The sequence below is a fragment of the Pithys albifrons genome, chromosome 2 (genome assembly GCF_047495875.1).
Source record: "Pithys albifrons albifrons isolate INPA30051 chromosome 2, PitAlb_v1, whole genome shotgun sequence".
Taxonomy (NCBI): Eukaryota; Metazoa; Chordata; class Aves; order Passeriformes; family Thamnophilidae; genus Pithys; species Pithys albifrons.
The window spans coordinates 21,919,799-21,931,646 of record NC_092459.1 but is presented as its reverse complement, the minus strand read 5'-3'; the positions used below and the strand labels follow the sequence as shown (position 1 = coordinate 21,931,646).

The 11,848-nt window shown below is 42.1% G+C and overlaps 1 protein-coding gene across 3 annotated transcripts; it reads left to right on the top strand.

Annotated features, from left to right (window-relative positions):
* Nucleotides 1-299: 299 nt before the first annotated feature.
* LOC139668681 (glutathione S-transferase) lies at nucleotides 300-10,707 on the top strand. Of its 3 annotated transcripts, none has more exons than XM_071548457.1 (8): nucleotides 300-400; nucleotides 1,090-1,169; nucleotides 3,633-3,739; nucleotides 5,135-5,186; nucleotides 5,390-5,522; nucleotides 6,611-6,752; nucleotides 9,211-9,342; nucleotides 10,071-10,707. In XM_071548457.1, exons 3-8 carry the CDS (start codon nucleotides 3,653-3,655, stop codon nucleotides 10,191-10,193), a joined length of 669 nt encoding a protein of 222 aa, XP_071404558.1. In that variant the 5' UTR covers nucleotides 300-400; nucleotides 1,090-1,169; nucleotides 3,633-3,652; the 3' UTR covers nucleotides 10,194-10,707. The 3 variants fall into 3 exon arrangements, with proteins under 3 accessions (XP_071404558.1, XP_071404559.1, XP_071404557.1); XM_071548458.1 differs by lacking the exon at nucleotides 300-400 and adding an exon at nucleotides 405-468; XM_071548456.1 differs by lacking the exon at nucleotides 300-400 and adding an exon at nucleotides 541-685.
* The last annotated feature ends 1,141 nt before the right edge of the window (nucleotides 10,708-11,848 follow it).

Here is an 11,848-nt window from a genome sequence, read left to right as displayed (position 1 = left end):
ATTAGAGCTTGCTAGTTAGCTGCTGTTTCACTCATTATATCTCCTTGCTTGTTGATTAGGCATGAAAGTATACAAAGATCAAACATCAAAGACCATCCTTTCTTAAGAGAATTTTAACATGCTCCTCGTTTTGCAACAGAAACAGCCGATCCAGGAAACTCAGGGACAAAGCCGAGATGGCTTTTCCCTTATCCATGGTCGCAGGGTTTAGGTATTCGGTATCACAGCTCAGCTGCGACTGCTCTCTCGGCGGCGTGAGGGGCGGGCAGTGGGTACGGTCGGCCGGGGCAGGCGAGGGGAGGAGCGGAGCCTCCCGGAGGCCGGGGGGCCGGGGGGGCAGTGCTGCGGCGGTGGCAGGACGGGCGGTATCGTGAAGGGGCTGAGCGGCCAGGACGAGGCGGTATCTCGGAGGGGCTGAGCGAGCAGGATGGGCAATATCGCGGCGGGGCTGAGAGGGCAGGAGGGCCGGTATCACCGCGGGGCGGGGCGGGGCGGGCAGGATGGGGCGGTATCGCGGAGGGGCTGAGCGGGCAGGACGGGAGGTGTCTCGGCGGGGCGGTGCGGTGCGGGCAGGACGGGGCGGTATCGTGGAGGGGCTGAACGGGCAAGACGAGGCGGTATCGCGGCGGGGCGGCCCAGGCGGGACGGGCAGTATCGCAGCGGGACGGTGCGGGCAGGACGAGAGGTATCGCGGCGGGACTGCGCGGGCAGGACGGGGCGGTATCGCGGCGGGATGCGCGGTGTCGCGGCGGGGCTGCGAGCGGGGTGGGGGGCGGCCCGCGAAGGGCGTGAATTTTGCCGCGATCGGGGCCGCTGCCAGGAGGGCCAAGGGGGAATTGCGTGACGGAGCGGTGGGCGCTCGAGAAACCTGCTGGAATGTCCGTCCTGCCGTGCTGCCCCTACGGGTTTGTCCAGGGGTCATTCCCCAGCGGCGATTCTGCAGCAGGGAACTCACGGCGGGGGTGGGTGTGCATAAAGGGTGTTCCTGCTGGGCTCCAGGTAAGATCAGCAGGGAAGCTGAAGAGGAACTAACGTTTGGAGCGCAGGTTTTGCAGTCTCTGGGAGTAATTTGCCTTTATTCTTGTCCAGACACTCTTCGTAGCTGCGGCGGTGGAAGGAACGCGTTTTGAGCCCAGGCTTGGCCCGAGTCCCATTGGAACCACGCGCTGGTGAGCAATTAGAGGTTTAAGATGGTCCGAGCCGCGCTCCGTGCAGTGCTGTGCTCTTAGGTCGTTCTGCTGGAACAGCCCCGTGCGGGCTCGGTTTGAGGAACACGGTGTTGCAGAGAACTACTATGGGGTCCGTATCCACTTATGAAGAAAATTTAAGATTTTGCAGTGGATTAGGAGCTTACTGTTAAATTTGCTTGCTTCTCATTGGAAGGCTGGTACCTGAATTGTTTTGGACAAAATAGTGTTAGGGTTTTTTTGATACAGTGATCACAGTGGTAGCTGTCACTCTGACAGCTGCCTGGCTGAGGTTCAAGGAAGGTCTGATGCACTGAAACGTTAACGAAGTTTGTGATTCATTTTCAGGTCCATTATTGCTATTTAAGAAAGATAGTTTACCAATTTTGCAACTCTTTCATGACTTAATATTTTACAAAGGGATATTCACTACAGAGCCATAATAGGTCACCAAAATACCGTGCAACCCTATGGAAGTGTTCAGCCTAAACCCTAAATTCAGACCTTAAGCAGTGTAGAAGATAAAAGGTTTTTCTTACCTGAACAAAAAGTCTCAGTGCTTGACTGATCGCCAGAAGGAAGTGTGCTGAACAAATACAGGTTATATTGCTGCCTGATTTTTTTTTCACTGATATTTATTCTGCCCTTCAGCTTTCCTAGCTGCTTTGAGCAGATCACTCAGCTGACACTGGCAAGCAGGGATCTGGCTGGGCTTAATTTTATCAGCTCCATGCCTGCTTTAGGGAAGGGTCAGGGAAGTTTGCTCTTTCTGCTAATTCTAGCTTGTCCTTACGGTGTTTCCCATGCTTGACCCCACATGCTGGAGGTTAGAGTGCTTATCCAGTCTGTGAAGATGCAAGTGCAGTTCTCATCTCTGATGGAGTAGAGTTGAGACTGGCTTCTACTTTCTGAGCATCAGGGAATGAAGTATTTTTGAAGTATGGAAGGCTGAGAGCTCTTACTTAGTATAGTGTAAAGCAGACACAGGAACTGGAAATGGAGCATAGGTCGTGGTGTTTTGTGGGTAGTGCCTACTAAGGGAGCTGAATGCCTTATTGCTGTCCAGGTGTCAGGAATCTAGCTAGACACCCAGCAGCTCTAGATTGGATACCAAATCCAGTCAAGATATAATCAAATCTTTATTATCAAGCACATATTTTTGTATCAGAAGAGCTTTGTTACAAGCAACTGAGGTGTCTGGGGATACAGACATTGCCAGGGCTATGTGGAAGCTGAGCAGTGGTTATGAAAATTGTAGTTTGGACAAGGGCACCACATTTCTCCTGTGAATCCAGTCCCTAATAGAGCAATGGCTGTTTGCTGTAGGGCCTATTGAAGATACCACTCAACAAAAAGGACTTCAGTGGAGAGGGCCAGGGATGCTGTCTCCCCTCTCACTGACATGTTGTTTGTTTGTGTCTCTATTGATGCCTTTGGGATTATGGCCAAAATTTCCACTTTGTGGTTCACTTATGTATTGTGAAGTCTATGCAAGAATAGATAAGCCTGCCTGAAAACAAATAAAGCCTTAACAATGAAACATTCTGTTAGTCTGGACTGTGCCTTCTTACGGACTCTGCCTCATTCATCTGGGACCCATTAGTGACAAGAATACAGTGATAGCTTTGTTTCCAGCACCAGGCAAGCTCACATCAGCTGACGATGTCATACTATGGCATGTGACTGCACATGTTTGGGAAATTTGAAAGGACCAAGTGTTTCATCCCAGTGCTATAATCTGGTGGGCCAACTTCAGCCCCCTGCTGCTGGGGGCATTGCACAAGCCTTACCTCTCCAGCAGAGGTTGTGGTCCCATTTGGTTGGTTTTGATTTTAAAGTTTAGTTTTCAGCTCGAATAGGATATAAATCCCTGTTACAGTTTAAGAGTAACAGAACTAGCTAAATAGAGAAGTCAGCAGGCCTGGTGAAATACATTACTTTTAAAAACTCATATTTGTAAAGACACAGGAGCATGGGGCTCTGAATTGTCCTATGAGAGAGATGAAAATAACACTAGTGTCACTGAGGTGGTGTTCTTTGGAAGAAATTAATTTTACACACATTTTCAAGTTCGGTACATGCATGCTGTCACAAAACTCAATACTTGAAGAGATTGCATCACTACAAGGTTAAAAATGTGTTTATTCAGGAATGCCCTACAGTTCTGCTTTCATTGTAAAACTCTAATGAGCTAATATTTTTGAAGACATGTATATAATATAGGAGATGCTTATTTTATTGTCATGATGTGGTTTTGAATTGCTGCATATTCTGGTAGTGTGTACTTTTTCTTTTATTCCCTTAATTCACAGGAAACATGTATGTAGGCCTTGGTTGTTCTTCTATTTCACATTCATCCAGCTGTATTTAGTAGTCTGAAGTGGAACATTTTAAATGATAATTTAAAACATGCTTCCTGTAAGATTATCATCTTGAATTTATTAGGAAACAAGAACTCTGAAATCATGGCGGGCAAACCCAAGCTGCATTACACCAAGGGAAGGGGGAAGATGGAGTCAATCCGATGGCTGTTAGCAGCAGCTGGAGTTGAGGTTTGTACCTTTTTTTTATAAAGTGATCAGATTAATCTGTGATTAAAATAGGTATTCTCTGGAAACGTTTCTCAGTTGCATCTGTGCTTAGGGATATGCACAACATGGCATATTGTGATGCCTTATGCTTCAATTCAGCAATACAGTCTCATGTACTTCATGTATGCCTTGAGCAATAGTTGTGCAGTAAAAGAATTTTAACATACAAAGAGCATTAATAGGTGTCATTTTTGAAATTTAGTCCAGGCTGAGATCTTAAATTGTTGCTACAGATAAAACTGTGTAACTCTGACTTTTAATCAATGCTCATAAATTCCCTGTGTCTCATGATTCTTCTCCACTGAAAGAGCATGCGTACCACATGAAAACTTTAAAACGTTATATCCAAACAAAGTGCTTTTCATTCTTTGTGTCTGGACCTCAGTAGGATAAATCAGCAGATCTGCCCTAAAGGTGGTAGTAGGGGATTTATCTCGATTAATATCACGTAAAGACCATCCTAAGGCATCTTTATTTCTACATTAAGTTTTTGTTTGAGTATGGTTCTTTGAAACTATTCATTCTCCATTGGGAATGAAAGGCATTTTTAAATCACTTGTAGAGGAGATGGAGAAGATGCAGAGGATGAGTGCTGAAGAAACAAAGATCTTGTCCTCATTCAAATGTCCTCATTAAAAAAAAAAAGCCAGTGGGAAAAGAGGGAGATAAATGCTGTGTAACAGAGGCATAACTTAAAAAAGATTTCTCAGTATTTCCTGTGGCATCAACTGCTTTTAGGTGAATGATTTGGTATCTGTGAATGGTTCATGCAGGCAAGTAGAGTGGTCTTTATGACGGGGAAACTCTTTGGAGCATAATGCATTGTACAATACTGTGGGGCCGGGGATACTATAGTCCTTGGTTTTTTGCTGGAGCAGAGATGAAGAATAGGAGTAGTGGGTCTGTTAGGGAAACTTTCCTATTAAGGAAACTGTCCATCCAGGAGCCACTCCAGCAGTCCTTTAAATAATGTAGTCATGGTGTAACAAGCAGCTCGAGCTTGTGCCTTCAAAGAGGGCCACAAATGAAGAACACCCTGGGCTTTTATATGCTCACAGTCTAAGTGTGCAAAAGTGTGAGGTCATCTACTCCTGCTCTCTCACCTGGTTGGTGCCACAGGTCCCTGTGCCTGCAGTTCATGGTCTCTTGCCTCTGGTTCCACCACCCAGAGCTCACCCTGCAGCTCACACTGCAGGTGCTCGCCCAGCTATCTGCTCTGAATGTATTCCTCAACAGGGTGAACACAATGAGAGAAGTATAGAGAATAATGTGGAGATGTGGAGTCTAAATTCTGGACTTCCACTTTTCTGTTGCCTTTGGAGTGACAGAGTGCTGTTTTCTATTGTTGCTTTTCAGTTTGAGGAAGAATTCATAGAAAAAAAAGAAGACCTAGAAAAACTACGCAGTGGTGAGTCTGTAAACTGCATCCTAAACATAAATTCACACCATTGTAAGACCTTCAATATGATGTAACCTGTTAATGAGACTGCTTTTTTATGGATGCTTTGATCCCTCAGGTTTAAAAATGTCCTAGTCTGTTACCAGGTCCCTTCCTTAGTTTCAGTGTAGTGCTTCAGCAGTCTGAGTGGTTTGCTTCTTTTTCTTCCCTAGATGGAGTCCTGCTGTTTCAGCAAGTGCCTATGGTGGAGATTGATGGGATGAGGATGGTGCAGACCAGAGCCATCCTCAGCTACATAGCAGCAAAGTACAACCTCTATGGAAAAGACCTGAAGGAGAGAGCCTGGTATGGTAACACTGCATACAGTGCTCACTAACACTCTTCCATGATTTTTAATATTTACAAAAAGAATGTTGCCCTGAATTATCTGCATGTAAACATGTGTATACATCTGCCAGGGCTTTGGCTCCTCAGACCCATGGACTGGGTGATTTGACTTTGTGATTGATAAATTATTAACTGTCAATATTGTAAGAATGGTAGGACCACCATCAGACTCATTTGATTTCACAGATGAGAATTGCATTAAGTTCCCGAGGGAGAGTAATACGATAATAAAGGCTAAGTATGCCTTTTTTTGTCTCTAAATGGGAAAACAGAAGCTAAAATTACAGCTGCCTGCAAAAAATGGAGTGTCATTAAGTGTTCTTACCTCCTTTCTTTAACATGTAAAGAGTCTTTCACAGCTAGTTTATAAAAAGACATGCTCTGTGGCTTAATGCCACCAGAAGTTAAGCCAGTATTTTTCTAACATTACTTTACTATGTGAGGTTTACTATGTAAGCTTTTGTAAGAATAGATATATTCCATTCTCATACTTAAAGGGCTAATACAAAAGAAAAAAAATCCTAACTTAGTTTTTTCTTAAAAAAATAGTAAAATAAACCCAAGAAAAAGCCCCATGCAAAAGTTCAAATAAGTCATTAACCTAACAGACTGTCACACTGTAGAGTGTTTATTTGGTGAGAATAGAAGGGCAGCTCCAGAGATTGGGGGGATTATTTTATAGACTAGCAATTGATTAGACCTCAAAATTATTTTTCTTTCCTAGCATGGTTTGCATATGCCGTCTTTTCTCCCACAGCGTAAACAAATAGATTATCAATGGAAAAAAGCATGAACTCCACTTCAAATACACTAGTTGCAGCCTTTTATTTATGCCTTGCTTATTGCAGACACTGTGAGCCTACTTATAAAATCTATGCTTTGAAAAAAATGGGGTGTTTTTTTCAAAGTACAAGAAAATAAACCAGTGTCTTATGTTACATTCACTAATAAACATTTTACTCAGTGATCACTTCAGCATTGTATTTCAGGAAAATAACCAATTTTGAATGTTCAAATGGTAACTGAGACAAAAATATTTGTTTCAGGATTGATATGTATGTGGAGGGAACTACAGACCTGATGGGAATGATCATGTATCTCCCTTTTCAACCAGCTGATACAAAAGAAAAGAATCTTGCCTTGATCATTGAACGAGCTACGACCAGGTACTTTCCTGTTTATGAAAAGGTAAGTGATAAATCACCAGTAGTTCACAAAGAAAGTAAAGTGGGGTACAGGTTTCCCGTCCCAGCCCACTCCCACTCTCTGCACACACATACTTTTCAGAAGGCAAGTGACAGTACAACTCCGGAAATGTAGGATGGAGCCAGTAGTCAGCAGTGTATCAAGATAGTAATTTTTGTCTGGTTTCACTACTGAGTCTCTTTGGTGTCTTCTTTAAGGCTCCTCAAAGAGCAGATCTGTGGCAGAGGATCTGCAGCATCAGAAGTGGAAAAAAATCTTGTAAGAAATGGACTTGTGTAGGTGAAGAATAAGCTAGCCCAAATTCCTTAAAAGCAGAAGTTTTTGTATAAATATGTTACAAAATTGAGTCCTTGTTCTTTTTCCCTGAGTCACTGTCATCTTCCCAAAATCTCCTAAGAAAACCATTATCTCACTAGCTAGGACTGCATGAATTTGTCCTTCAAAATGTTTCAATAAGTTCTCTTATTGGCCTTTATTTTACCCTTTTCTATTAGTAGTATCCCTGGTTTCTTATTGGTAGTAGCTAGAATCCTCCCAAAACCTTTAAATACCTCTACCCATGTTAATAAAGGTCTCTGTCTCATCCCTCTCCTGTGGTCTCTGTGTGGCTCTTTTGGGGCATCTCAGAGGCCACATGGCAGCGGACAAAGGGGAGCACATTCCCTTCTGGTAACGGGTTAGCTCCTGGGACCTGGTGCCCCTCAACTGTCACACAGATCCTTCTTTTTAAACCTGGCTTAGTGGCTGATGGCTCTTAGCATTTTGCAAAAATGGCCCACTTAAGTACTTGCACTAGCCTTCAGAACTTCTTGCCTGAAAGTGTATTATATTACCATAGAACTGTTAAAGTTGGAAAAGACCTTTCAGATCATCAAGTCCAGCCATCAACCCAGCACCACTACAATGTTTGCCATTAAACGATGTCCTCAAGTGCCATATTCACCTGTTTCTTGAACACTTCCAGGGATGGTTAGACCACCACTTCCCCAGATAGTTTGTTCCAGTACTTTACAACCCTTTGTACTAAAAAAATTCTTCTAATATAAACCTCCCCTGGTACAACTTGAGTCCATTTTCTCTTGTCCTGTCACTTGTTACCTGGAAGTCCCCACATCACTACAACCTCCTTTTAGGGAGTAGTAGCAAGTGATTAGGTCTCCCCTCAGTTTCCTTTTATTCTTGTTGTTCACAGTTAAATGTAATTGTGCTTTACAGTTAAGCATCTAATGCTATGATCTTTTTTAAATCCATTGCTTAAATGTATTGTACTGAGAGGCTATGATTGTCTTTCTCTGAGTTGCTCTTGGGGGCATCCTTAAGTGGGCACAAAGAGGCTCTGCAAACAGGATGTATCTAGCTTAAAAAGCATAAAGCAATTATTTACTGGCTAGCATGCACTGAAGACTTAGCCTTTAATGAGTTGTGAGGGAAGGCATTGATATGCTAGTCACTCCCACAGAGCACATGAAGAGTCTTTATTGGCCAGGGAAGACTTGGTCAGGAGGGTATGGGTTGTTTGCTTCTCCCTGGAATATTGCCTGAATATTACTGAGTTGCCATTTTCTACCAGCTTGCTGTTCATTCTGTTTTTTCATTTTTCCCATAAGGATATTTTATTTTTTTATGTTAACATTTTCCTGGTTGATCCTCATCTCAAGAGTCCTCTTCTGTTTGTGACTTTACATTTTTTATTGTACATGGTTGTACTGCACAGACTTTCTCACTGCGCTTTTTCATAGCATAGTGGTCTCCTTGGAAGTCTGGGCCAAGGGTACAAAGCTGTGTTGTTTCAGAGCTGAGCTGGGTTTCCAGCTTGAATCCTTGGCAGCTGAAGTCCATTCAGAAAAATACAGGACTTGATGCAATTTCATGTCCCTCTTTATCAGAGCCTTAAATTGTACAGGCAAAGCCCACAGAGGCTGCCTTGTAAAATAACAATGTAAATTACATAATCAAGCATTTCTGTAATCAGAGTTTATATATATATATATATATATATAGTGTATATATATATATATATTTATATATATATAGTTTATATATATATATTTATATATATATCTATATATATATATAAAATTTTGCTGAAAGAAAATTCATTTGATGTTTTTATACAAAATTCAAGGGGTACTTACATATAAACTGTCCTGGCTACTTTGGTCCTGTTTCTTTTGTGTGATTAAGTCATTCTTGGGGTACTGGACTTGGTATACAGCTACCTGGTGTAGTAGGTTAGAGTGAGAGATAGAACCACACATGCTGAAAGATGAGTTCTTATTTTTAGATAAAGAATATCTATCACTTTTTAACTTCATAGGTTCTTACGTGGCTTGCTCTGCTGTGTGTTTTTGCAGAAATCTGTCTGTAAAGAAATACCTAGAGAAAATCATTACATCCTATATGACTTTTTGAACCTTTTTTATTTGTTCATCTTTTATAGGCCTTAAAAGATCATGGACAGGATTATCTTGTGGGCAACAAATTAAGCTGGGCAGACATCCATCTGCTGGAAGCCATCTTAATGGCAGAAGAATGTAAGCCTGATATACTGTCTGCATTCCCTCTGCTACAGGTTAGTAATCATCTGATCTCAGTATGGAATGTAACAGGCCCACATCAGTGACCAGTGTTAAAAGCTAACTGATGTTTACATCTTTTTAGCCGTTGTACTGATGGTTCTCTATTTCTATTGACTACAAAAACCCCTGAACTCATGTGCACTGCCTTGCCCCCAGAGCTGCTGGGGCCTCACTTTTCTCCAGCTCTACTGTTCCTGCTGTTCTCAGCTGGCAGGAATTTGCTTATTAATGCTACCACTTTGATCCTTTAACTGCTAATTTCATGTCTTCAAACACAGCAACGAGAGTCAGGAGGGGAAGTCTGCAGCCTTGTGTGTGTGCAGTTCCTGTCCTTTTGTTTTTGCTAGCAAAATAGTATTTTGAAGAAATCATATACAAGACAAGTTTCTTGTCTTGACTTCAGTGGTGCTTTGCACTTAGGTATTGTTCTTGCCTTCCCCCCCCCCCATATACATCTGCTGTGGATTTTTTGCTTTTTATGATTTTCTTCCAGTTTTTACTAGATTAATCTTAGCTCTTTAATATTAATTTCTCCCATCCCCATCTGGGAAACTAAGGTAAACTTTACAGCACAAGCATTACAGATCAAAAGAAGCTACTACCTTTCTTTGTTTAGTAAGTATGTCTGACAAATAAAAGTTCAAGTCATGTGATTTTTAAGCTATAAAGGATGGAGTAGTAATTTCATTACACTCATTGGCTTTACTGGTGCTTCTTACAGGCTTTTAAAGGAAGAATCAGCAACATTCCAACAATCAAAAAATTCTTGCAGCCTGGCAGCCAGAGGAAGCCACCAACAGATGAGAAGTTTGTTGCTGTTGTGAGGAAAATATTCAACATCTAATCGGCTGAAGATAACACAACTATAGTATCTTACCAGGGCTGTGGTAATTGTAAATTGCACAGATGTGCTCTGTAGCTTGCATCACATAGCCAGTGTTGAAACAGAATACACTTAAAAGACTAATTTGGACCCGTTGATTCCAGAAAGTGGTACTTCATTAAGCAGTTACATGAAATAAAACATACTGATACATTGTGTGTGTTCAGTTACAGTACATGCCTGGTAGGTGACATGTTTCAACTGTGTTTTCCAGAGTACTGTTGAAAGCCACCCCACCTCCCATCTTCTCCTTTATAAATTACAGGAGAGAAGAGATAGTCCATAAAAATGGCGAAGCCATTTAAATTCAGGCCTCCAATCTTTTGGGTTAGCTCTCTGGGTTGTATCCTAGACGAAAGTTCACTGTCCTCTGCTGTATTTCACTGCTGTCTTTACTTTCAGAGCTACAGTTTAAAAAAAAAATCAATGAAAACTTTTAAAATAAACTCATGATTCTTCTAAATTTATGGACACACATGAATCTCTTGGCTATTTTTTTCACTGAAAAATCTAAGTACTTGTGTTTAATTGACCTACTGCAGTTTTCATCCATTGAAAGTTCCTATTCGCTTGTTCTTTTTTTTGCTGCTTGACTGAATAGGCAGTGAGGCAAATGCCCCTTGAATGATTTTTTGGTAAGGTTTTACCTTCTCCAAACACTTCCCAAGTAGTTGTAAAGAGAACTGTACTGGCTGCTTACCTTTTCAGTGAAAGTTAGTTTTACCACAACAGTGCTTAAAGCATTTACCACCATTTCAGATTCTTTATCCTTTATTTCATGGGAACCATCGAAGAACAGTGCCATAAACTATCCTTTGCAATTAGTTGTTTTTCTCAGTAGGACTCAAGCTGATTACGGAAACAAAAGTGGAAATACAGAATTGCTGCCCAGCAAAGTTGACCCCTTTTCTGACTTGTGCCTAAGAAAAGCCATATGCATCTCAGAGGTACAAACAGCAAGCGCCCCAATCACCTGGGCACTGCTGAGTTCCGAATTGTACATTAAATTACATTAACAGTATTTAACATGCCCACCATAGTACTCATTTCATTGAGCTATTTCTCTGTTAAAAACAAGTAAGTGCTATAATTTAGGAACCATCGAGACTGGCACAGGACATCACTGTTACATTTTATGAGCTCTTAGTCCCATAGGGATATGTTGGACTTGCTGAGAACGCTACTTGTTTTGGCTGCTCAGGAATTTCAGCACTAGCTTCTGGATTACAGTGGGGCTCGGAGGCTCGCCCAGCCCCCACAGCCAATTCAGAGAATGCACAGAAGGCTCATCTCTCGACATGCTCTAAAATACATTTTACTGCATTTAGGATCCAGGGTAGCAGCAACTGCAGGCTGGCTTCTGCATTTCTGCACTAGGTTGCCTAAACTTTTCACTGGAGCTTAGCCTAAGGCATTCACCGTGTCTATGCTGCAGGTATCCAAATATGCATACCTGAGCCTGCTATTGTACATGATATGCCTTGAAGCTCTACTTCATGGAGAAATGAACCACATCTTATTTGTCCAGATGTCATCCCAATCTGAAAACTAACATACAGCTCAATCACCTGTGAGCCTGGAAACACCTGGAGGTGACTGATTCCGACATTTGTTAG

What these genes read in the sequence shown, in the direction of transcription:
- LOC139668681 (XM_071548457.1), top strand. Translation starts at nt 3,653, where the DNA reads ATGGCGGGCAAACCCAAGCTGCATTACACCAAGGGAAGGGGGAAGATG. An exon ending in CCTAGAAAAACTACGCAGTG is followed by an intron (nt 5,187 to 5,389) that starts GTGAGTCTGTAA and finishes TTTCTTCCCTAG; the next exon opens with ATGGAGTCCTGCTGTTTCAG. An exon ending in GACCTGAAGGAGAGAGCCTG is followed by an intron (nt 5,523 to 6,610) that starts GTATGGTAACAC and finishes TATTTGTTTCAG; the next exon opens with GATTGATATGTATGTGGAGG.